This window comes from Python bivittatus, unplaced genomic scaffold (assembly GCF_059951505.1).
Source record: "Python bivittatus isolate LINGU-HERP-01145 unplaced genomic scaffold, Pbiv_v1 ctg000700_np1212, whole genome shotgun sequence".
Lineage (NCBI taxonomy): Eukaryota > Metazoa > Chordata > Lepidosauria > Squamata > Pythonidae > Python > Python bivittatus.
The window spans coordinates 50,917,239-50,943,333 of record NW_028277098.1 but is presented as its reverse complement, the minus strand read 5'-3'; the positions used below and the strand labels follow the sequence as shown (position 1 = coordinate 50,943,333).

Genomic DNA, 26,095 nt, shown 5'->3' with positions numbered 1-26,095 from the left:
TGTCTTTCCTTTCTCACATATCCAAGATGGACTATTGGATCTGACAGCTAGGTGTGGGAAAACGGACAGCTTCTCATACAACAATAGCATATCATTATTAAGTCATGCAAGGTTACAAGGAATGAATCAGTTTCCTCTCTGTTCTAGTGTAAAGAATAGGAAACAATGAAAATGCAGGTGCCTTGACCTTTCCTAAGAATAGTACTTCCCAATCAAATAGCCAGCCTTTCTGAGTCACCAATTCTTTTACCAATGGCTAGATACAGAACCAGGACATGAAATCTGTAAATGATTAAAGGTCTCCAAAAGAAACGTTTTCAAAATGCTCTGAGCCAGAAACAGTAGCAAAGCTTCTCTCATCGCTCCTAGACACACTCCAGGGTGAGTTGTTGCTGTTATTTCTTAAATATTTCCTTCTAATCTCCCTGAACAAAAGAATGTCTCGCTGTAAGACTTCTGGCTGCAATCCCATCAGTTTTTTATGATGTTCTTTAGCAATTCCAAAAGATGACCGTATCAGCAGCGAAAAGATACGTTAACCTTTGCTAGCCATTACACTCACTTGGCCTCTCTCTTACTGCCCATTCACTACTTACCATGCATATTCCATTTTTTCTCCCTACACACCATGCGCACGTTATTTGCTCTAGTCTCTCCCTATCCTCCATTATCTTTCAAAAGCTCTGTATGTTTCGGAAAGTTGAAAGTGAAAAGAGTATGGAGGATTTTTTACACATCCTTCTTGAAAATTTGTTTTAAAAATATGACCAGAAGAGTACGCTAGTAATATAGAAGGGATAGACCCACCCATTCAATCTAAAACAATCTTCACAGAAATTATAGACAAGATTAATACAACATAATCACACTGAAAATTGAGAAAAAGACGTTCAGCATCTTCACTGGAATTCTGGCTCTACTTACTTTAAATAGCAAGTGAAGTTTTTATTTATGGCTGTCTTTGGACCACAGACAAGTCAGCAAAGAGAAAGCCCGATTCGCAAGAAGCTAGAAGAAAAGCTAGAGTTTTTCCATGAGCAGGAGATTTTTCAAATTGAAGATTAAATGAACTCACTTCACAGTCTGGAAAATGTGAGGACTTGGCACACAGTCAAATCCTACTCCTCCTATACTAAGCAGAGCAAATTAGCTTTATTTCCCTCTAACCAGCATGGGTCACCATATCTGATAAGAAAGCAAGTGATATACAACTGATGTTAACCCCAATTGTTGTTATTTTCCCTACAGGAACTCTGATCTGTACTGGGTCTCTGTCCTGAGGTTTTGTGCTGTTCCCATTCTATGATATAAAAATATCATGAATTCTGATCAAAGTTCTATATCATGAAGCTATTCTCTTAGAAAGCAAAATATTTCCCTCTGTTGGAATGTAAGAATGGATTGTATGAAAGACTTCTAAAAGGAGAAGCCAATAGCCCCAAATGATGGCAAAAAGATGTAACATACTGCCCCAAAGTGCAAGTGCAATACAGCCAAGAGTTTCACCCTACTAATATCAAATGTTATCACACAGGGATATTCTACTTCTTTTTTTGATATATCCATCAACATTGATTGGTTATATCATTCCTATACATTCACCAAAGTTTAGTGAACTTCAAATGGCAATTATTAATGGTTACTGAGTTGCACAATGCCTCAACATACTTTCAGCTTACATTTGCAGAAAGCTAGCAATAAGCTAGGAGATTTGCTCTGACAGCAGGGAATGAAGGAAATCCTTGTCAAACTGAGGAACATGGTGCCAGCTTCTCCCTCATTACACTTGTGCCCTACTCTGAATTGACAGAACAGATTATGCTAATTTTCCTTCCATTACTGCTCAGAATAACTCTTGTTTTTTTATTTATGTAACAGATAAAATGAGAAAGACAATATTATCAGCATATTTCATCTGGCAAGTTCTTATTTAAAGAGAAAAGAATTTAAAATGCAAAACTATTCCATTTCTGTATACCACGATTCAAACAAAATAATTGTAAAAGTTGTTGCAGGTCTATGTACTGCACGAGTTTTGCTTTCTTGATCGCACTGCCAATTTCCACTTCCTAAGTGCATATTATAAAGAGTTGGGTTCAGTTGGGGTATGTGGGTCCACATATTAATCTGTGTAGGTACACAAGAAGCTTTCTAGAAAAATGTAAGGTATTTGAGTAATCCATCAATAAAGTGTGAAATGAAGGAGGCATCCATGCCTCAGCAGCTATAACCACAGTCACTTAACTGCAAGAAGAAAGAGGATCAGTGGTGGTTTTGTTAAAGTGAATAAAGCAAAAAGTCTTACGCCAGCTATTTCTCTATGTATTTTTTAAGACCTTCACAAATAAAAAACAGCTAGCTAATATTTGGGGTTGGGGGTGCGGAGGGAGAGTTAGAAACTCTGTGGAAGGAAAATTTAGATATGCTCCAGCTGACCCAACCTATCCTAGAGAGATGCTAAGTTATTATGCATAGAGATGCTGCATCAGGATGGCCACAATGAGATTTTCCAGCTGCAGACCATATTCCATCAAGTACGGTAAGACTCTATTAGGGGAAATACAATAGGAACTTTGCTTCACCCAGGTTCTGAGAAAATAACTCCTCATTTCAATGCAAAACAGCAGTGCTTATTAAATACCTCCTTGAAGGAAGAGAAGGAGAATAGAAGAAGGAAGGGGAAATGATGGAAATGAAGAGGCAACAAAGACTGAGGTGGGGGTGGGCAAGACAGACATATCTGCAATGAAAGTACCTTTTTGAGATTAATCCACTGTTTGAAGTAATCAGCAACTGGAAGCCCTAAGTACTGGCATTGTCCAGGTAACCTGTAAGACAAACAGCAGATTGGTTTCAATTAGAACAGCCTAAGCACTCAAGAGCTTTTTTTTATTTAAGATGTTGGCTATAAGAAAGAAGAGATAATGAAATGCACCATCTGTATTTCAGCTCAAACCCCAGACTGCTTAGGAGTGCATGTTCCTCTACTTCAGGGATCCCCAATCTTTTTGGGAAGGTAGGCACATCTGACATTTTGAAAGCAAATTATTAAGCACTCAAAGAAAATGGTTGCCTCAAGGTGTTTGCCGAGTCACAAACTGGCTGCCACTATGGGTGGCCAATCTCTCTAGTCCTTCAGATATTCATTATCAATTTACTGTTGCATTTTTTTTCTATGTAGGTAAGTGCATTTACCAAGTATTGGGCTATAGCTACTCAGTGTTTTTATTTATTAAAAGTACCTATGGGGATCAGAGTCATTCTAAGAGAAGTAAAGTTGGTTATGAAGCTACTGTTTTGTTTTGTCACAAGCCAACTTCCTTTTAACTTTAAAATTAAACATTAATTGTTCTATAAAGATAGAATGGGACAATGAATAAGAAAAACTTATATAGTAAGGAGTTGCTCAGAACTTGGGTGCCTGAAATATTTTTGTGATGATCTCTTTAATGGCACTATCTCTCCCCGCTCTGCCATTGTTTCATTGGAAAACAAATACAGTTGCAGTTTGAAAATGCAAAATAATTATAATTTAGTTATAATACAAATTAGAGAAATATAAATCATATTTTAGAAAAGCCATGAAAGGAAAAAGTGAGTTAAGTCTGATGGAACCAACAGATCATACATTTCCAAAAAAAAAAAAAAGTTTTTTAAAAGGTCATTATAGGTGTCTTTCAACGAGTGAAGATAGCTTATGGCACAAATCTTCCTTGTATTGCCCCCAATTATATTAACAACAATGTTGCCAAACTGCTGGATCATTTACCATCAGTGACAACTCCAAAGGAAACACACATCCTTATATTTTATCTTTGAATTTTCAAGAGTTAAAAAACAATTTTTTAAAAAATTACAAGTACTTTGGGAGTGCTCATAAAATAAGTTTATTTCGTTGTTTTTAAAGAGTAATATACTTTAAATACCCTCTCATTCCATGTGCCTCAATTCATCGCTTACAATGATACACATCCCACAACACATCACAGATATTATGACAACTCTCTATACTTGTTTTATGGCTTGCAATATATACCTTCTTGTGTCAAAGAATCCCTTTATTGACTAATAGATGGTACTCAATGAAATGAGTTGTAAAATGAGTTGGCTATGTCATTTCCCAGAGCTGTCACTGAAAAATACTTTGCATCTGTCTGAACAGAATATTTAAACCCTTTTAAAGAGAATGGAGCTATATATACACTGACTATGTCCTAACATCCCCCCATATGCAAAGGTGCAATGCTAAGTAGCAAACTTTTGTAGGGAAGGAGGCGGCGGTGCCATTAAACATAGCAATACTGGGGTCTGAGGAAAAGGTTCATCTTGAATTGTCCTTTTTTTCCTATACAAGTTTAAATACATTGTTCAGGCTTAACACCTCATAGATTTAAGATCCTCAGGAAAGAGATTGCCAGAACAAGCATATGCAAGCAAGGTACAAACGTTTAGCATCCTAGGATATTAAATACAATCCTATTTCTGTCATCGGAAGCAAACAAAAGGGAGTACTGAACTTTGGTTTCCAGGTCAATCCACCTGCTACATAACCCATAACACACAGAAATATATACAGCCTTCTGCTACTGGTGGAGAAAAGAATGGACATTGCGTCCATTATTTTAGAATGTAAATTCATTTGTACTCAATCAACTTGATTGATATGGGGTAGTTAACAGGTCGTATTGCTTATTAATGCTTTGCTAAAGATTTTTAAAGATGCTTTGAATGCTGGATTGGGTATGAATTAGGTGGCCATAGGAAAGACCAAAAATTAATTAAATAAGTGATTAATAGATCCATTTACACATGGTAATTACTTCAATCCAAGCAATTGGATATGCAAATCAAGCATGCACTTTGCACCCAGCACTTTGATGTAAACTGTGCTCCTTAAACGGATTCTTTTAAGAAAAAAAGAGAAGCGATGGGCAAAGCAGTCAGTGAGGAGTCAGTGGCATTAGTGCTGTACCCAAGAAGGTAAGATATCCTTCCTCAATCTGGTAGCCTTAAACTGTGTTGGTGTACAACTCCAATCATCTACAGACAACATTCCAAATGGCTGCAATGATGGCAGTTTTAGTTCAGTATATCTGGAGGATGTCAGGTTGGGGAAAAAACCCAAATGGCCTGGTTAGCATCAGCAAAATAAAACCAGCGACTTTCCTGTTGGGATTTCCACTAGCTCAGCCCTATAGATAAGCAAGCACTAACATTTAAGTTTCACCAAACAGCATGAATACAATAATTTATTATTGCCTTTAATGAGAAAATTATGGAAGCAATTGCCAGAATTATATGTTTCTCTTAAGAATCAAGGTTGATTACTATAGGTGGATACAATTCTCCCCTTAATATAGAGGTAAGGAACATGCGCCCCTCCGGTCCCTTTTTAAAGTCCTTGGGCTTTTCCTGATCAAAACTGTCAAAAAGTAATGTTAATACCTTTCTGTCATTTGAAGCAGGAAACACTTGAAATTTGTAATGTAAGCCCGCATATAACCTTAATAGAACTAAAAGCTCCATCCCCAAATCCAGAAAAACAAAAGCAAAATAACTGGCCCTGCCAATTTCCATCACCACTTCACCTACAGGAGGTCCTGAAGAGCTCATCCCAAATGTTAAATGCGGCCTTAGCCAATACAAGGCAGCCCAACCCTGCCTTAGTGTTCAATAATATGTGTACATATTATCCAGTCTTGGGCATCTCCAACAGGCACTATTTTTCCCCATCCCAGGTAAATGGATCAGGACACAGTATCTTCTATGTATATTCTTCTACATGAGTATAACAGTTCTGGGATTAACAGGATTCAAGTTTTGAAGTTCTTGGAGGACACTTTTATTCTTATTGTCACAGCAATCCTCCTCAGATCAAAATATCAGAAAGATCATCAATTTAGCAACATGTCATCACCTAAGGACATCTATCTCAATCCAAACCACTTCCAAAATCTTGCCAAGAAAACTGCAGGGATTTGTTCAGACAATCGCCAGGAGTCAACACTGATCCAAAGGCAATATATGAATGAATCACTATGTATTTCACAAGCAATATAGGAAATCTAGAAAAAGTACTGTATAGAAAATTATAAGTAAAACGTTTGGGAGATGGAGCAACACATCTACAAAGAAAGGTTACAATGTTTTAATTTTTTAACTTAAAAAAAGACTAATTAAAAAGGAACAGAAGGCTAAAATTATGCAAATGTGGAGAAAGTAGATAGATTTCTTTCTCCCAGGTCATATACTAGAAACTAGTTACTGAATAAAGCTGAAGGTTGACAGGCCAGAAAAAAGGAAATACTGTTTTCTATATAGCTGAGTCAAAATACTTAATTTTCTAACACAAGATGTATAGATGCCACCAACATAGATGACTAAAAGACAGTTAAGCAAATCAATGGAGAATAATGACAGCTACTAGGTACTACTTACACGATCAGTGAAATACAGTACCAGTTCCTGGAAAACACTGGTATAATAATATTAGCCTCACATTGTACTGTTGGACTTTCCCATAAGCATCTCGCCATGGAGACAAGGTATCAGGCAACCTACGCCATTGATTTCTTATCATATCCATCACTGTCATATGTTTGTTACATAAAAATTATATAGCCTTACCCAGTACAAAGATAAGCTGATTTTTCATGGTTCCTACTATGTATGGCACTGGTATGAAGGCTTTCAACTGAGGTCTGTATTTTTCAGAGGAGAAAATATATTTGCACTTGTTTACATTTTGCAATTTCCAATTACGTTCTGTACTACACTAAGTGAGCTGCAATCTGAATATGTATGTGTGCATGCATGCTATTCTGATATCAACTGAGGAAACATCCATTAAGGCTCCATCTCTAACTTAAAAAGGCATTAAGCTGTTTTTGTACAAATACATTTATTTTCTGGAGTTATGAAATTTTTTTTTAAAAAAAGATTATTTTTGCAGCAAAATTACAAACCAGCACCATGTCAAGGAAGCTTTCTCGGCAGTACATGGCAGTTTTGCTATTCTGAAAAGCTAGAGAAGGAAAGGTGATATAAATTGGAGGCAAGACTACATGGCTTTCTTTCTCTCTTTTCTTCCAGCTGGAAAAGAAGAGCCCAGCTCACGGTGATAAACAGCCATGCTTTGGTTATCACTTTCCTTAAGTTAAGAAGAGGCAGCAAGTGATAGATGGCAAGGAATTTGGTTATCGGGCAAGGCTGTCAGCCAGAATTTCAGATAGCACACACACATTTAGCAGAGCATCATTATGCAATGGCATGGAGCTAAAATATGGCCGAGAGTATTGAAAGAATGAAAGAACAGGATTTAGAGGGGGGAAAAAAGCAAATTGAGCAACAATAAAAGAGTGCAAGGCGAGGACGTTATCGTCCTAGTGACACCTTTTATCTCAGTCTGGTTAGTTAAAGGAGGACACAAATTGGTCCTTCCTCCACCATTGTATCCTCTTGTACAAACAGAGGCAGATAAAATGTGTCACCAGTGTGATAGCATATCAATTTAACCCTAATTATCTAGGGGGTCATGCTAAGAAATAAGGGTTTCACATTTCAACAGGTCCCTCCATTTCTTTTATGGAGGTGCCACATTAATAACACAGGGAGGGAAAAGGGGGGCCAACAAGAAAGGGAGGCAGCTTATAATTGAATTCAGTCACTCAGGTGGTCCTACTGTATGAAAAATTAATGTGCAAGTCTCCCAGCTAATCAGAGATGGTTATTGTCCATCTGTTAGGTTTGGAATGTCAGAAGCCTAAGAAAATAGGGTTATTTTCTACATTCTTAATCTTTCAATACCAAGCTGGCTTTTTAAAGAATTTCCTCTTTCTGAAACTGAAAGAGGGTATTCAATCTTATAGACCTAGTCTCAGACATTAATAGAACTCAATTTGCTCATGTTCTAAAAATATTTAAAATGCGCTGTTATCTTTGCCTTGATAAAGGTCCTTCTACACAGGTAGCAGGAGGAAGAGAGCTGCTTGCCTCCAGTCTCAAGATTTGTTCTTAAAAAGATTACATCCTGTTTTAATATTTTTAAGTTTAAAATACTAACATCCCATCCTGCAACCATCTAATAGCTAAGGAAGCCTTGCAGAAAAGCTTCTAAATTGCATGTAAATGATCTGAAAGATACTGTTGCAGGAAAATGAGGAAGTAGAATGACACAGCTTCTTCCTGCATCTCAAAGTCATACAACATTTATGCCTTCATTTTATAAACAAGAGGGCAAAATTATGGCCATGCATGCCTTCAAGGCTACCACAGAATATTCACCTGTCTGGAAAATTTGAAAGACATAACTATGTCAGATATATGTTGTACCTAGAAAGCGCTGCTGTTCCTCAAGTGTAACTTACCATCTCAAGATATAGGCGGCATTGCTTCTTATCTCAGAATGAATCTTTGGCAGATAATGGAAAACAGCCAATGAGAAAACTATGCTTTGCTTGGTAAAGGCAACTGTTAATGTAGGTGCAAGATAACAACAATAAAGCAATTATTTTAGAAAAGGAGAATTATTTACTTGGAAGGATACAGGCTTAATATTCAATGCTGCATGCATTTAGCAAGCACCAGTTATGAATTAAGTACTGAATTATGGATCTTGATAACCTGGATCTAGTTAAGACTACAAAATATATTATGGCACAAGTTTTTGTAAACACATAGATTTTTTAAATCTTGGTGTTAAAGGTGTACTTAAACAGTAAGCTTCTACATCACATAACACTCAAAAACATAAGATGTATAGATATAAGGTGAAAACCAGAAGGAGTCTGGTAGCACCTTTTCAGACTAACACAAATAAGCTTTTGTGAGTTACACTTCTCTTCATCAAATGCAATGGAGTGACTAGACTGATGTAGGATTTAAACTGGGGTGTGGGAGCAGAGGAAACAGAAGACAGGGTTATGCAAATGGAGGTTACACGTCAGACAGATTACAAGTATCTTATCAATTAACAATTATAATACGTTAAAAATCCATTGTGTTTGCTGAGACCTTCTGAAATAGCCTGAAACTTATGATGTATGTGAGTTCAGCAATCTCTCACTCAATTGTGCTGGCAAAGTTTCTTTTTATCAAGGCTACTTTGAGATCTGTAATGGAGTGTCCAGGAAAGCTCAAAGGCTCTGATATTATTTATCATATATCACTAGTATTTCTAATCTGATATATGCCATCATCAGCTAGCAATGCCCCTCTGGATTCTATGTAGGACTAACAGGCCAAACTGCACAAAAGAATTAATGGACCCAAGTTTGACATCAGGATTGAAAACAAAGACAAAGTAATATCACACACACACACACACACACACACACTCTCCTGCAAGGTATACAGTAAAAAACCTGCAATGCTTACAAATTTTACTGCAAGTTTTAACAATATACTGATAGCATGGTATCTTTGTGATTGCATGAAATAGATAAATGAGTTTTTGAGCTCTGCTAGGTCATCAAAAGTCCCTTTGTCAAGACTACTTGCAGCTAGCTTCCATATCTCCACAGCTGACTTAATCACTTCTGGAAGTCATCTTAGTAGCATCCAATCAATCAGAGAGAAAGCTTTGGTATACATTTGCAAGTAGTTGCAACAGGAAGCAATACACTTATTGAGAAGTTTTGGAATTAATACAGTAGTCAGCTTTCACACTAACACGAAAAGATCTCCCAAGTCTCTACCCTCAAACATGTTAAGGCTTAGCCAGCCTCTATGATATATGTCAGCCTCTTCCATAACACAGGAAGGAAAAGCATGTGAACAAAACATACTCTATTTCTGGTTGTCTGCTGCAAACCAGCAACACCCCAATGATGTCAGGACTCAAACGCCTTCCCAATGTCTGATGCAAATATGTAAGTCATTTTTTGGTGTCACGATACACATTTCTTCACTCCTCTTCTCCCAACACATACGAATCTATTGACTGACAAGAGATGCTAATGAAGTACTGCTTCTGAAAGGCTGTTGGAAGCTGAATCTTTCTCACAAACATCTGTAGATTTTTGCTATTTAGCCTCAAGCAAATTTACCCAATAAGTAATCCAGGAATACTATTGTCTATAGTTTCCAATGACAGTCAAGTATTCCCTAAAATAAGTAAAATCTGGCTTGCAGGACCACAAGTGAGTCCTCTCTACACAACTACCAGTCTTCCTGCAGCTCAGAGGGCCTCCAAACAACCCATCCTCCCCAACAGGGTAGCAATAGCAGCAAGCAAGTAATCATAAAAAGAACTGCTACACCAGCCCAGGCTATATTTTATATGTTTTTAAAATATTTTCCCCAATCTAACAGCAAGCTGATATATCCTTTTAGGGTATGCAGCTATGATGGCTTTGGAAAATTGATAGGCCTAATTCCTTGCTGCTCCTGTCATCTTACATCCCAAATGGTAACATCTGTTTGATCCAGCTCACTGTTAGACATGGATTTACCGAAACACAGAAGAGTTGGAAAGGTCCACAAGGTTCAGCTAGTCCAACCCTCTACAATGTGCAGGGAAATCATTTAAATCATCCATGTGGATGGGTACCCTCTCAAATCACGTCACACCTCTGTTCAATCTCCTTGGTTTCAATCCTTCCATTTATGAATTCTGTACTTTTAATTTAACTCAACAAGTGCAACATCTAGGGTTCTTCTGCATAGCTGCACTAAAGTGATGCTATATAGTGCAGAAGCCAGCTTAAAGAAAAACTGACTATACTCCCCTATTTTGTCTCACTAGTAAAACTGAATAGTTTTGTCTCCTAAAGCAAGTGAGGGGAAAGAGCTGGGGTGCAGAATGCCACCTTCGGGGTTAGTTACTGTCAGCAGAAGACTTGCGTGTTGAAGCAGGCATAGGCAAGGGTAGATAAGTAGCTGGGATGAAGACTTTAGCAATTTTTAAGTTGCCCAGGTGATAGGCTGTTGGTGTGGGGGTGCTGTTCATTTGGAACATTTAACTTGGGCTGTTTCTGAACATGGATTTATAGTACTGATCTTCTGAAATACAGATGACAGGAAGAACAGCAAACCTGTCTATCAGTCTTCTGTAACACTAGTAAAACTCTGTCCCAAAATAGCTCAACTTATAGGTCAGTGGGATGCAACAAGGGTATGTGGTGAAGCTCAAAGCTGTTCTGCAGCCCACGAACCTGCCAACTGAGCTATTCTTGGACAAAGGTCCCTTCTAGCAATACCAAAAAATGATAATGGAGGGCAGTTACCAGTGACTAGAGGGGAAGGGGCCCACCACAGCATGAAGTGCTACAGACAGACCACACAGCACCACCTGTGCTAGCAGATGTCAGAAAACAACACTTTTGATGCAAAGAAAAAAAAGATGGGTGGATATTATCCTTGAAATGGGCTGGGGCCAGGTTGAGGACAATGATATACGTTCAGCATCCTCAACAAATGGTTAGAATGTCTTTGCAGTAGAGCAAGCAGGACATGTAGATAAGCCCCCAAATGACCTTGGCTGATCCAAAAATAGTTAAGCAGGTTCAGATTTGATTAGTATTTGGGTGGAAGTTCATCAGGAAATACCAGAGCTGTAGTGTAGATTGGGAAGTAAAAAAAAACATTAAAAAAAATAACTGTGCTGGCAAGAAAAATTCAGGAACGTGTCCGTCCGTTCACTAGGAATTGAGTTCAATTTGAAGAAATATTTTTTCTTCTACATTAAATTTTTTCTTCGTAAGCCGATTACAACCAGAATGGCAAACCACAGGGAGCACCTCTTTCTACAATTCCCCCCCCCATAAAATAACAGCTGCCACCTCTGAATGCCATTCCATTTCACACTTCTGCTCCTTCACTGCTGCTCTACATTTTAGTGCTGAGAAGCTGAATATATATTTTTTTCTCCCATATTTTTCTCCCTATCCTTTCCAATGGTAAAGAAGGCAATGAACCAACAGCTTCCTTCATCCTACATGTATTTCTGAGATACAAATAACAAATTCAATGCTGGGCACCATCAGGCCATTAATGGCAACAGCATTATTGTACAACATGAAGATTGTTGTACGTTTTCCCCTATTAATCTCACCTTGATGCTGCTAGATATAAGACTAACTTCAAGTAAAAAGGCTCCCATGCTCCATTACTAATAGGACAGTAAACTACCTTGAATCGATTTGATTGGGCAGCATACATAACAGCAGGAAAGGAAAGGAAGAAAGGAGGCACCACAGATAAAGTAAACACTGACTAAATTTCAGTGCAAAGGTGAAGGTAACCATGAGGTAACCATTTTTAAAGATATTTGGATAAAGGTAAATTCTGTTTTTTTTTTAGTTTTTATGTTTTTATGTTATAAATATTATATTTATATAGCATCACATTTGCTAACAAATTTATTGCCAATATTTTTAATATATTTCATAAACCAAACTTATAGTAAGCTGAGCAAGCATAGGTGGCTTTTAAAACTTTGAAGCATCAACCTGGAATAGTGTTGAACTATCATCTAAACATCTCGATTTTTTCCTACTCCAATGAGGGCTAAAAGCTTGTCAACAAAGTAAACAGCTTAGGTACTATAAATTCATTTTTTTCTAAATACTGTATTATCTGAGGGGAGGGATGAAAGATCAATGTGAATTTCTTAATAGAAAACATAATCAATGGTGATTATATGAAGAATAAGTAGGTTACTCCAAATATTTCTTTTGGTTTTTTGCAGCATGGCAAGCAGAATTTTGGCATTTATTTTACTGTTAATTTTAATCTATTTTTTATCTGTATATAATCTATTTTTGTTTGTTTTTTTTTAATTGTGTTATTCACATTTTGTTATCTACTCACCAAAGTAGAAAGGAGGAAAATAAATACATAAATTAAAAAAAAATCCTTAAGGAGCTGTTAGGAAACCAATATGGGGTTTCCTGATATGTGTTTCTTCCTTTATTTTAATTTTGTTGCTGTTTTAAATTGTTTTATGTTGCCTTTACTATAGCTTTATTTATTGATTGCTTTCATTTTTTGTGTGTTTAATTGTTTTCATTTCCTTAAAAGATTTATATGGCTGCCCATCTTATGTAACATAACTCTAGGCGGCTCACAACAACATACAAAACTAAGCACAGAAAAATAAAACTATTTCATAAGGCACCATAACATTCCTATCCCAGATACACATGCACTGGGCTCAGCTCCCATACTGGCCCAATGCCTGGGTAAAGAGTGAAGTCTTAATGGCTTTCCAGAAGGCCGAGAGGGTGGGGCCCTCCGAATCTCAGGGGGAGATTATTCCATTTGACAATACTTTGAATTTATTTTTAAGTAGAAAAGGACAATATAATTAATGTGAAGCAAGATCAAATGAAACATTTCCCAATTCTTAGAATACGCCAATTCTCTTTATATTTTCTACTTAAAATAGTCAACCATTCTGTGCTTAGGAAACCCATATTCTATGTCATGAAAAACTGAATTCTGTGATGTTTTGCAAAACAACAAACCATGCATTACTGTATATACTTTGAAAACATTTACTCTGATTTTGCTAATCATGAAGAGTAGACAAGAGTTATGTAGGGAAACGCTACATTAACATCATACACTATCAATTAGAAATTCCAATTTATTAAAATGCAGAACTTTGAGATAATACTGCTTGTTTACCTATCTTCATAATAGCAGGTCTAGATTTACTTTTTTAAGTAAATGGAACACAAATTTTTAAGGATATAAGATATCCAACAATGCAACAGTGCCATATAGAGCAGACATGGTCCTTAATAAATAATCCACATGTCCATACATATAGATTGGTTTAGAAACCTTTGGCTCATCTACTTTAAGTAGTAGTAAATTGCCAAGATTACAGCCAAAATCTTTTCCACCTTGAAGTGCAGCATTTCAGTGGAAATGACAAGGAATGAACCAGGAATCTCTATATATACAAACCAAGTATACTACTTTGGTATCACTGATATTTAAAAAGCAATCTTCATCTTTCAGTGCTCATTTCTGGGAAACTAAGCTGAAGAGTTAAAGTATCTTCCACTTCTACCTGTCCAAAACTATCAATTCCCTGTCCAGCTAACAAAAGTATGCAGGAAGTCAAGACCTACAAAAGATCAGCCTCACTCCCAAAAGTGAATATTGATTTCAATCTCCAAAAGAAGATAGGAGAAAACAGAAAGTCAAGTGGAACAAATATCCATCCAGTGAAGGGTCAAACAGTTCTTTAAAGACAACATGGTAACACAGTGTAATAGAACTAAGTAAGAAAACTGCACAATATCAGTAACGCAGCAGCTGACCCTTTGTCCCATGTTCTCAGCAGCATACAACCAGCTGCTGTCAGCAGAGCTGAAAATCTCTCCTGGGCACTAGAAATCTCAGCAGACATTTTTGGCACTTGGATCCATACAACTAGGGACAGCTTTGCTATTGCTATGGCAAAAGAAAAGAACACCCCACCCAGAATAATCTTCCATTAGCATGAATGTTGCCAGTGAGAAACCTCCAGAGCCAAAGGACAAGTGCAGCAATTAGAATGCAAGTGGGGTGAGGGGAGGGGGGACTTGCAGGAGCTGTTTAACTGCAGCACCGCAGAGGTCAGTGCATCTGACTCCTAGCCCCTTGATAAATATTGCATGAGTTTGGCAGAAGGGGAAGTGTTTTAAACTATCCTGAATGTTTTTCTTCTGCTGAACTTGTGTGCAGAGTTATTTACACATACAAGAGCCAGATAATTATTTATGTAAATGAAAGGGAAATCAAAGAAAATCTTGCCTGTTAGATTGGATCTGATCTCCCAAAATAACAGTCATCTTGGTGCATAGTTGTGTGTATTACATTTATCACTTGTCAAACCACTATTTCACAAAACATCAGTGAAGCAGAAGGCATCAATAACAATAAAAGGGAATACAGCATTTTCAGCAGAACATACAAAAAAGCCATCAGTAATACATTTGTATTCTTACATTTGATCACCAGAAACCACAATTATCACAAGTGACTATGCTTCCTAGTACAGGGTTAAGAATACCCAGGTTACAGACAACCCATAGTTAAGAATGGAGCCTACCATAGCAAAATTCAAGTTACATACACAATGATTTGAGTTAAATACACAATGGTTCAAGTTCATTACACAATACTACTTATACAGTATTTATACACTAATACTGTTCTGGCTTACATACAAATTCAACTTAAGGACAGACCTTGGGAAAGGAACTTGTTCTTAAACTGGGGAATTATCTGTACATAAATTAACACTCTCCAATCCTGTCTAGACCCCACAGTCTCCTGCTCATTCTTCACATCACCCAAAATGGTCTAGTGTAAACTTGTTAGTGCACCTCATTCCATTCTAGAGCCACAGCTGGAAAACACATTCAGCTCTTGAACCCTGGCTTATTAGTTTTTCTTCAGTCACACTAGAAATACATTTTATTTTCCTCCTTTACAACACTTTTAAAATGGTTGACTGCTAACACAGCCATCCCCACTCCCCTGAATCTTTCTTTGCAGAGTTTTCACTCATGGCTCTCTGATGAATCTACATGATTTTTTCCTTGTTGTTACCTTTCTGAAAATAAAATAAAGTTACTAGTAACAGAAGAAACATGATCTCAGTTGGGCAACCCATCTTGCTGCTTCCACATGACAAAGTAGCCATCAAGATATTTGTTACATGTCTTGTGTGCTCCAAGTCTGATATCAAACTTCTTGGACAATATAAGGTATTTCCCATATTGGGCAGACCAAGAAGGCAAGAAGGTGACATCTAATACCCTACAAGTGAAAAAAAGAGAACATTGGTTTCTATGCCCTTCCTATGGTCATGCTCTAATGCTTCCTGACATTCCTCTGAAGACAGCAAGCAATCTGAGTCACCACCATAGTAATTATTTTCACAGTGTCACGTTGCTGTCACACTATTAACAAAGAAACAGGCAGCTTGAGGCCACTTGCAAACGACACTCAGGAAGAGAAATAAAAATGATTGCCAGGCATCCAAAGATTCTTTGCTCAACAAAGCTCTCCAACCAGAGCCCTTACAATATTCTAAATCAATGGGTAGGAAGCAGGAAACCTGTACTGCTTTGCAATTTGACCACTATGGCTGAAATGCCTATTTTGTTCCAAATTCCTATCTGTACCAAAGCCCACAAATCTAGTATGTTGTCAATAAGGTTTGAGCTTTTTAATATGCCAAAGGACTAAAGCAAAACATATACCCAAACTTTCAATAACTATCTTTCAGGCTGTATTTTTTAATGTAACTATGACATTCTGTTGCTTAACACAACAAAACGACTGTGAAATTTATCATGTCCCAATGCCTGCAAATAAACTTATCTATATATACCGACAACATACTTATTGTCTCCCTTCGGCCTCGTTAGCTGTATTCTACCATTCTGAACCTACTTTTGAGTGAGCATTTCCCAATGACTAGGGACAACAGCAACCTAACAAAAACACATGCATCTGGACGACAAAGCCCAATGGCCCAGTTACCTTGCTCTTATGCTACCAATCTCTCAGGAACTTCCCATAAACTGGCACTATCCATCCATCTTGCACATATGACCTGAGATACTTCAAACAGATTTATCAATTAAAGATAATAATCCTTCTCAATCTGTGTAACTTGTAGCAATTCTTCCTTATGATTTGTCACAAAATACATATAACAGCCAAATTAATTTGCCTGACCAGGTGGTCTTTCAGGATGCCTTCATCTGAGCACAGAACATTGTTAAAGATGCCTCTTTGAGCTTGCTTAAAACTATACTGCACTATATAGGAACTATTACAATTATTTAATAATTTGGAACACATTAAGCCTAATGATAGAAAAGCAAATCTTCATAATTAATTGTTTGGAATAATCATGGCTAGCACTATCTACTCACAGCTTCATTTATCTGGTTCAGCACCTCATGGAACTGCAACATGAAACCACAATTCGAAAGGATGCCTTAATCTCAACCACATTCACAAAATGGGTGAAAGATAGATATAGGCCCCCCCAGTTTGCATACTTCTATGTGGCTCCAAATCTATACCTCAAGCATCAATTTTTGTTGTTGTTCAGTCATTCAGTCACTTCTAGCTTTTCCTGACCCAATGGACATCATTTGCAAGGACTGTCTTTGTCATCAGTGATAGTATCTAACACCTTATCTTCTTCAGGCCTCTTTTTTATTGAATATGATTTTTTTTTCCAAGCATCAATGAGTCTCCAGTGACTCTTGCTTTTGCATTATGCCTCTACAACATTTAAGTTCTACCTTCATTATTAGTGCTTTCAATGAGAAGTCTGGTTTTATCACATCTAAAATTTGTTGTTCTTGCAGACCAAGGTATTCTCAACCATATTCTCCAGCATCTCAACTCAAAGATATCAATTTCCAATTATCCTACTTTCACTGCCATATATTAAAACTGGCAAAACCACAGCATTGAAAATACAGGAATCAGTATTTTGGCACTTAGGTATCTCAAGAACAGACACATCTACAATATACTTCAAGAAAGCAATCTGTTAAAAAAAACTTGATAGGATCATAGGCTTATTTGTAAAGCTATGTTAAACCTTGTGGTATAATCATAACTAATTTCTACATATGATTTCTCAGATTCAGTTATGAAAAAAAAATAGACAAATGCCCTCTACCCTCACTTTGAGGTGCTATCCCACAAATGCCCTCACTTTGAGGCGCTATCCCACATAGTCAAGTCTAGGTATTATTTCTCTGACTTGCTTACTTCTACACAAGAGCCTTACTATCACTTGTAATACCACTGTCTGGCTCCATTCCCATGTTTGGAATTTCCAAACAGCAGATACCACTTGGTTCTTGCAACTCAGACTGTGTCAAAGCTCATTATGCTTTCAGTTAACACACCACCAACCCCTTCAAATACAGACATGAAGCTCTTACCCTTTGTGTGTGAAAGATTAGACAAGCTGAAGTTTGCCGTCCATAGCAAGGTAATCCCTACGTGAATGGCTTAGTTACAAGCATCTCACCCAAAACCAATTCCAGAAAACCACAGGGGGAGGGCAGGACTGAGGAAGACATTTACTAAATTGCACATATAAATCTCTGTTCTCAAATAAAGCAAGGAAGAGAAAGCAGAAGAATGCAGAATCATTAAATTAAATATTCACAAAAAATGCACCTGAGGAAGGAAGTGCTTGGTTTATAAACCAGTAAGCTTATATTTCCTTGTGACATTTAGGATGTAAGATGTGAGGTAAATTAACACAGCCAAGGTTTTAGAAATGCAAAATCAATAGTTAGGATCAGCAGAAATTAAATAATATACAATTAATGATTTAAATAATTCATTTAATAATTATAGTGAATATATAAAGAACTATATAATTGTGTGTATGTGTGTGTGTAGGTATACACACACCCATGCATACACACACACACACACACAGTCCCCACATTATTTCAGAGAATAACCAAAGGATGGTAATTGCTTGGTGCAGCATGCAATTAGAAACACAGGCAACATCTTGCTTATAAAGCTGTAAGTTATCTCCACCAAAGGTTTTGAAGCAGAGTCAACTTTGTAATCTCCAATGACAAGTTCAGAACCATATGCAGCTTGCTCCTTACAGACCAGCATCCTACCCTTACTCCATGGGAAATCTATATGTCAGCATCATTTACACTACAATCTTCCATAAAGCTCACATAAACTCTGTTTTCAATTAAAACTACGTTTTAGATCAGTGATTCAGATGTAAGTCCTAGAACAAGAGGTTAAATGATGCTCCTAGTTCAGTGATTTCTATGACTGCAAACCCTCTCCTTTTGCTCATACAAATCAATGGAACAATATAAATACACATGCTTACTTTGCACAATTTATTCTGCTAGTGCTAATACTGTATATGGAAGAGTAGAACATAATTGCTAGAAATTTGCCATTTTAAAAAAGAAAATGCAGATTATCTTCTTTAACTGAATAAAGATAATTTTCATCCCCCTTCATAGATTGTTATATTGTGCTTATATGTGTTATATTGTGCTTAACATAGATTGTTATATTGTGTTATATAGTGAAGGGATACTGTGAGATACATTGTTCAGAGTGCATGCTCTCAAAAGGGTCACTATGATGAAGAGGTCAAAGACAAGAGATCAGACAAAACACAATCCACTGGAGAAGGAAATGGTAATCCACTCCAGTTTTCTGCCAAAACCCCCAAAATGGATATTCACAACCAGCGCAATGTCAGCATTATATTAGAAGATTACCCCTCGGGTCAGAAGATACCAACAAGTTACTGGGGAACAGAAGAGGGTAAATATGAGTAACACTGATACTTATGATGTGGCTGGATTAAAGCTGAAAGGATGTCCAGTTGCTAATATACCCCAAGGCAAAAGAAAATTTTGATGCTGCAAAGAAAGATATACTACTGGTATATGGAATGTCAGAACCATGAACCAAGGCAAACTTGATGTTGTCAGAGCAGAAATGTCAAGGCTGAGCACTAACATTCTGGGAATCAGTGAACTGAAATGGACTAGAATGGGTCACTTCACATCAGAGGAGCACCATCCTCTACTGGGGATAGAAAAACCATAGAAGAAACTGAGTAAGCCCTCATTATTAACAAGAAAGTGTTAAACTCAGTGCTCTGACACAATCCCAAAAATGACAGATTGATCTCAATTTCAATCCAAGGCAAGCTTTTTAATAATACAGTGATCCAAGTCTATACTCCAACCACAGATGCAGAGGAAGCAGATACTGAACGGTTATTTGTAATACGAAATTGATACAATGCCAAAAAAAGATGCCATACTCATCACAGATGAAGAAACGCTAAAGCTGGAAGAGAAATAGCTTCTGGAATAATTGGAGAATCTGCCCTTGGTATACAAAGCAAAGCAGGAAGTAAATTATTAGTTCTGGCAGAAAAATTAACTATGCACAACATCAGCTGAAATCTCAGAGCGGGGCACAAAAGTAATTGTAGCTATCTTAAACACGCCCACTGTGAGACCCTATTTGTTAAGTTGAGATCTGTGGATCAGATGGGACTGTTATTGCTATGCTAGAGTCCCTGCTGCCAACAAACTCCCTGTCCAAGCTCCTTAATTCAATGGCTGGATTGGCAGTGGAGTTCCCCAGGCTATGGTCTTGGGGAACTTTAATCTGTCTTTTTTGGGGCAGAGTCAGAGGTAGCTCCCACAATGGGAGCTGAAGACCTGACACATAACAGTGGTCACACTTTGAACCTGATTTCCTATTGGGGCACTGGCAATATGATTTGGAATTGGGGAGAAATATCACTTCCCTGTCATGGTCAGACCACTTTTTAGATTGCCTTGGAGTACGCTGGTGTTGCTTTCACCACAGAGAGACTGGATCTATTTAACTGGTCCACCAAAATTCCTGATTCATGATCCCTGAAGGCTTGATGCATGGCCTGGCTGAAACCTTAATCACTGCTTGATTGAGAGGGTGGCTGGGGTTGAACCAGATCACTCATATGCAACCTCTGTACCTCTAGGGATCTAGGGCTCCCCTTGGTTTACAGAGGAGCTGAGGGAGAGGAAACAGGTGAAGGGATGCCTAAAATGCTGCTGGAGGACTACAAGGAGTAAACCTAACTGAGCATGAACTAGAGCCACCATTAAAGCCTACCTTGGGCTGATAAGGAAAGGCAAAGTGTCAGTATTTTTCCTCCTTTTTTGCAATAGCAGCCAGCAACTCTGTTTTGGGTCCCTTTTGGGGAGGGGGCAGCCTGAGACATAGGCTGAAACATTTGCAGGTATCTGTCAGGTTGGATTTGCTCCAAGTTGCACTCTGGCCTTGACACAGGTCCTATGGACTTAACTGAAGCTTGGTCTTACACGGTTATCTGAGCTGAGTTTGATACTGTAGGTCCTAAGGAAATGAACAGGGTTCTCAGAACTGTAAGCACAGCTACCTGTGTGCAAGTTCTATGTACCTCCTTGTTGGCTAAGGCCTCCCGGGACATATGTGGGTAGGTTCTGACACTGGTAAATGCATCCTTGAGATAAGGACACAGTGGTCCATCCCTTCTTCAGGAAGCCATTGCTAGACCCTATGGTCTGGACAATTTCATCTTGTCTCCAACTTTCCCTTCTTAGGAAAATTGTTAAGATGGTGGACACGCTGCAGCTGCAGAGAACCTGGATGAAGCAGATTATCTGGATCTCTTTCAGTCAGGTTTCAAGCATAAGCATGAGCATGGGCATGGGACCAAAGCAGCATTGACTGTACTTGTGGGTGACCCCAGGATGGAGCAGGATGGGGATAATGGATCTATCTTTGTGCTTCTTGACTTCTCAGCAGCTTTTGATACCACTGAGCGTGATATCTTTCTGGGGCAGCTTTGGGGGATAGGTGTGGGGAGCACAATTTTGCACTTGATTCTCTATCTAGACCCTAGATAGAACTACTGTGCAATTGTGGGTTCTCCTGTATTCATGGTTCTTGTTTGAGGAGCAGGTGGCAACAGTGACTAAGAGAGCTTTAGCACAGTTTTGTGCCCTTCCTGAACTGGGGAAAACCGTGCATGGTCACTCATGCTGCAACACACTCTATATGGGGCTGCCCTTGAACAGCATCCGGAAGCTGAAATTGGTCCAGAAGGCACAGGCAATTATGGGTGTTTCTTGATTCACCTATATTGCACCTTTGCTATGCAAGCTGCTTGGCTCCCAATAGGTTTCTGGATGCAATTCAAGGTGCTGGTTGCTACCTATAAAGCCCTTCATGGCATGGGGCCAGGATACTTGTAGGATCACCTCTCTCTGGTGGTCTCTACTCACCCTATTAAATCCAGCAGGAGAGCCATGTTTCAGGTCCTACCATTTAAATAACGTCATCTTCTAGGACCCAGGAAACATAACTTTTCAGTCACAATGCCTTACCACATGAGATCAGATTGGCCCTGATCCTGATGGCCTTCTAGAAAGTGCTGAAGACCTGACTGTTTGCCCAGGCATGGGGGTCAGGAAGTTAGTAAAGCCTGGGTAGTCTGATATTATTTTGTGACTTTTTTTTAATTCTCAGATGTTTCTTTTTTGGATTGTATGCTCTATTTTTAATGGTTATTTATACTGTGTGTGGTTTTTTTTAAAAAACTTTGGTGCTCAGAGTTGCTGCACAAGAGGGGCAGCCATATAAAGAAATAAACAAAGAAATAAATACTTTTTCCCCAACTATCTAGAAGACAACCCTACATATGGAAATCATCAGGCAGGCAACAATGAAATCAAATTGACTATGTACTTGACCAAATACATAGTCAATTTGATTTCATTGTTGCCTGCCTGGTGATGGAGTTCTATTTACTCAACAAGATATGGTGCTGACTGTGGTTCAGATCATAAACTTCTTGCAAAATTCCATTTAAAGTAAAGAAATCAAACAAAATCATCAAGCCAACAAGATATGTCAGCAATCTTCAATGTGAATATGCAATGAAGATAGAGAACAGATTTAATGGACCAGATGTAATAACAGATTGCCTGAAGAACAAAATTCATATTATTAAAATGAAGCAATTAAAATACTTGCACTGTAAAAAGCAAAAGAATATAAAATGATTGTCTACAAGAGGAAAATTTACCCAACTAAATGCTGAAATCTAGAGAAGAGCAAAAAGAGACAATGAAATATAGCTAAGTAACTAGCACAAAGGAACAAAACAATTGAATGGGAAGGACAAAATATTTAATAACATTAGAGAAATCAACAGAGAATTTTATGCAAAGATGGGCATGATAAAAGAGGAAGAAGGTAAAGATCTTCTGGAGAATGCAGAGATGGCCCAAGTACACAGATAAACCATATAAAAACGACCCCCAAATTACTGACATGTAGAAAAGCATCAATGCCTAAGTAAAGCCAGGCATTTTGGAAAATGAAATTAAATGGGTCCTAGAAAGTAGTGTGAACAACAAAGTCACAGAAGTTGATGAAATAACAGCAGAACTGTTTAAAATCTTGCAACATGGTGCTGTTAAAAATGCTGTTCGCAATTTGTAAGGAAGTACTGAAAACAGCCCCTTCATGGATCACTGCCTTGTCATGGCAAAGGGGCTTGCATAACTCAATGAAGCCATGAGCTATGCCGTGAAGGGCCACTGAAGACCCAAGAACTATCTGGAGAGAGGACTCTTTGGAAAAGACCCTGATGCTGGGAAAGATTGAAGGCAAAAGGAAAAGAGGACAGCAGAGGATGAGATGATTAGATAGCATCACTGAAGCAATGAGCATGAAACTGAGCAAACTCAGGGAGGCAGTGAAGGACACGAAGGCCTGGCGCGATATGGTTCATGGGGTCACAAAGAGTCGGACACAATTTAATGACTGAACAACAACAACTGAAAGCAGAGCAGTGGTCAGGACTAGCCAAGTTCAATCTGTGTTATAATGCCAAAAAAGACAGTGCTAAAGAATGCTCAAAGTAAGTTACATGTATTGCACATGCTGAGATAATTGTATGTAAAATCTATGTCTATTTTGCAATCCCAACTTAAATAATATGTGGAACAAAACTATCAGAGGTATAAGAAAGGTTCAGAAGAAGGAGAAGCAACCGGGTTCACATTGGAAGTATCTAATGAATAATGAAAAAGGAAATAAAGTTCCCAGTTTACAGATTATATTAAGGCTTTTGACCATGTAGTCTACAATGAACTGGACAACCCTTAAAAAAATATGGGTGTCCTAGACCACCTCATCTGCCTACTGAAGAATTATTATGCTGTCCAGGAAGCAAAAGTTAGAATGGAATATGGAGCAATTAATTAATTAATTGGGACAGGAGTGCACTAAAGTTCTACATTGTCATAATATCTATGTAACCATGCAGAAGATATTATGAGACATGCTGGACTAGAAAAAAACAGAAGTTAGAATTAAAATTACTTGAAGAAATATTAACAATTTCAGATATGTTGATGATACTATTTTGGTGGCTGAAAGTGTGGACAATTTAAGAAATCTCCTCTTGAAGTTGAAAAGTGAGAGGACAAAAAACAGTATGATACTGAATATTAGATAAACTAGAATTATGTCAATCGCTAATGCTACCTAATGCAATAAGGGTGAAGAAGAATGGACATAAAACAGACTTCCTAGGATCAAAAATCCAAGCAGATGAAGACTAATATATGCTTATATGCTCCCTTACTGGGAGACACACTACGAAAAATCTAGACAAAGATATTAAAATATGGAGACAGCACACTACAAACAATGGTACATCTATAAAGGCATATGGCTGTGAAAACTAGACCATCAGAAAGGCTGAACTGCCTTTGAAGTGTAATGCTGGAAAAAGTGAGAGTATATGTTGACAACAAGGATAATAATTCAGTAGTAAAAAAAAAAAAAAAAAGGTAAATCCAGACTGCTCAATGAAGCTAAAGCTTAAGTATTTTCAATTCATAATGTAGAAGCAATTGTTTTTTGCAGAAGACCCTGATGCTTGGAAGAATCAAAGGCAAAAGAAAAGAGGATATCAGGAGACAGATGGCTAGGTACTGTCACTGATATCATGAACATGAGCTTGTAAATAGTCAAGAAAGTAGTTAAACAATCCTGGTAAACTGTTCTGTTACTGAAGAACACAAAACAGCAACTAATTTTGTGTCCTGCATGAACCATTCTTGCTTCATGAATAAAGTCCATCAATTCCATCATATGAAATGAGTCTGCAGCACTGTTCTTAATAAGATCTGGCTCCATTACCACAATGTGAAACCACATCCAAAATTAAACATTAAAGTTGCAAACTCATACCTAGGCTATTTCTGGGAATGGACTAGATTAATGCTAGATGTTGATCAGTTGAAACATAAAAAATGCTTGGTGTGGATTATACTTTCAGGTCACAAACAATAATTTTTGATTTTCTAGTTATCCCTGAGCTGTTCTTAATATGATACAATCAACTCTTCTTATAAAACTTGGGTAAGGAAACATTAAGAACAGTAAAATCAAATTAAGTAACAGAATAATTTATTACTAAGGATTCAGTAATGTGAATCCCAAGAAATGCAGTAAGAGCAATAAACATTTCAAGCCATTCCAGTATGTTTTATCACTGTATTAGAAAGTGAGAACACTTGCTTTTTACCACTTATCAAAACAAAACATTGGAACAAGTAGTTTTCTAAGAAGAAATTAGTTAGATCTTGTCTGCATGAAAAATAGCAGGTAAGTTTTTTTCCTGCAGATGGTTGACCCACTTATCCATGTTCTTGTTAAACTATACACAAGAGGCTTTCTTTATCAGACCAGAAGTTCATCTAAGCCAGCATTTTACATCACTATCAGGGAGCCAGATGTTTTGGAAAAGTAACAAGCAGTGAATGAAAATAATAGCTCACTGCCACTATTACCCCAAACATTTATTCAGAAGCATACTGCCCCCAGACTAGATTACATTTATTTCTCATGGCTAACAGCCGTCTCCCACAAATCTATTCTATCTTTGTTGGTTTCACATAAGCCAGTGCTCCCCATCTTTTATGATAAAATATGGATTTTTCAAAATAAGACTTCCCCTAAAAATTTTTTTTTAAAGTTACTACACCAATAAAAATTGCTAGCACTGTGTAATACTTGGATTCAGAGAGAATAAGGTGATTTAATCCATGCATGGGCATGCATATAGCTCCTTAAGGAAGAGGGTCTTTTCTAGAGACTAGAAAAAATATGTTTAAGGGAATGCCAACGGGTACAATGTATGTGCCCATAAATGCTCTGAATCATCTTTTCCCTTCCAGATCTGTTTCACTGCAGAGCCCTATTGGATACTAAACTTCAAGGTCTTGGTAACTTTTAGTCAATGGAGATATCCTAAATTCCAAGTAGAATCTGCTTTACCTCCAGGGACTCTCTAAGAAATACAAGAGTAATTTGCCTCAGTTGAGCAGGGAAACTATAGAACTAACCAGACTTCTGGGGGAGGCATGGCAAACTGAAGACGTCTCTGCGAAAGTGAAGCTGATGACTACAGTGAAGATCAAAGAACTGGTGAGTAGACTGGTTCCTTGGAACCTCCCTAGATAAGGAGAGGATGGGAGATTGACCACATGTGCTC

The 26,095-nt window shown here is 37.7% G+C and overlaps 1 protein-coding gene across 1 annotated transcript in view; it reads right to left on the bottom strand.

The window, feature by feature from the left end:
• The window catches only part of ERI3 (ERI1 exoribonuclease family member 3), a 285,277-nt gene that overhangs the window by 176,980 nt on the left and 82,202 nt on the right, over positions 1–26,095 (bottom strand). The window contains exon 6 of the mRNA XM_088154304.1: positions 2,756–2,828. Coding sequence (XP_088010430.1) covers positions 2,756–2,828 — 73 coding nt within the window. The remainder of the gene's footprint in view (positions 1–2,755; positions 2,829–26,095) is intronic.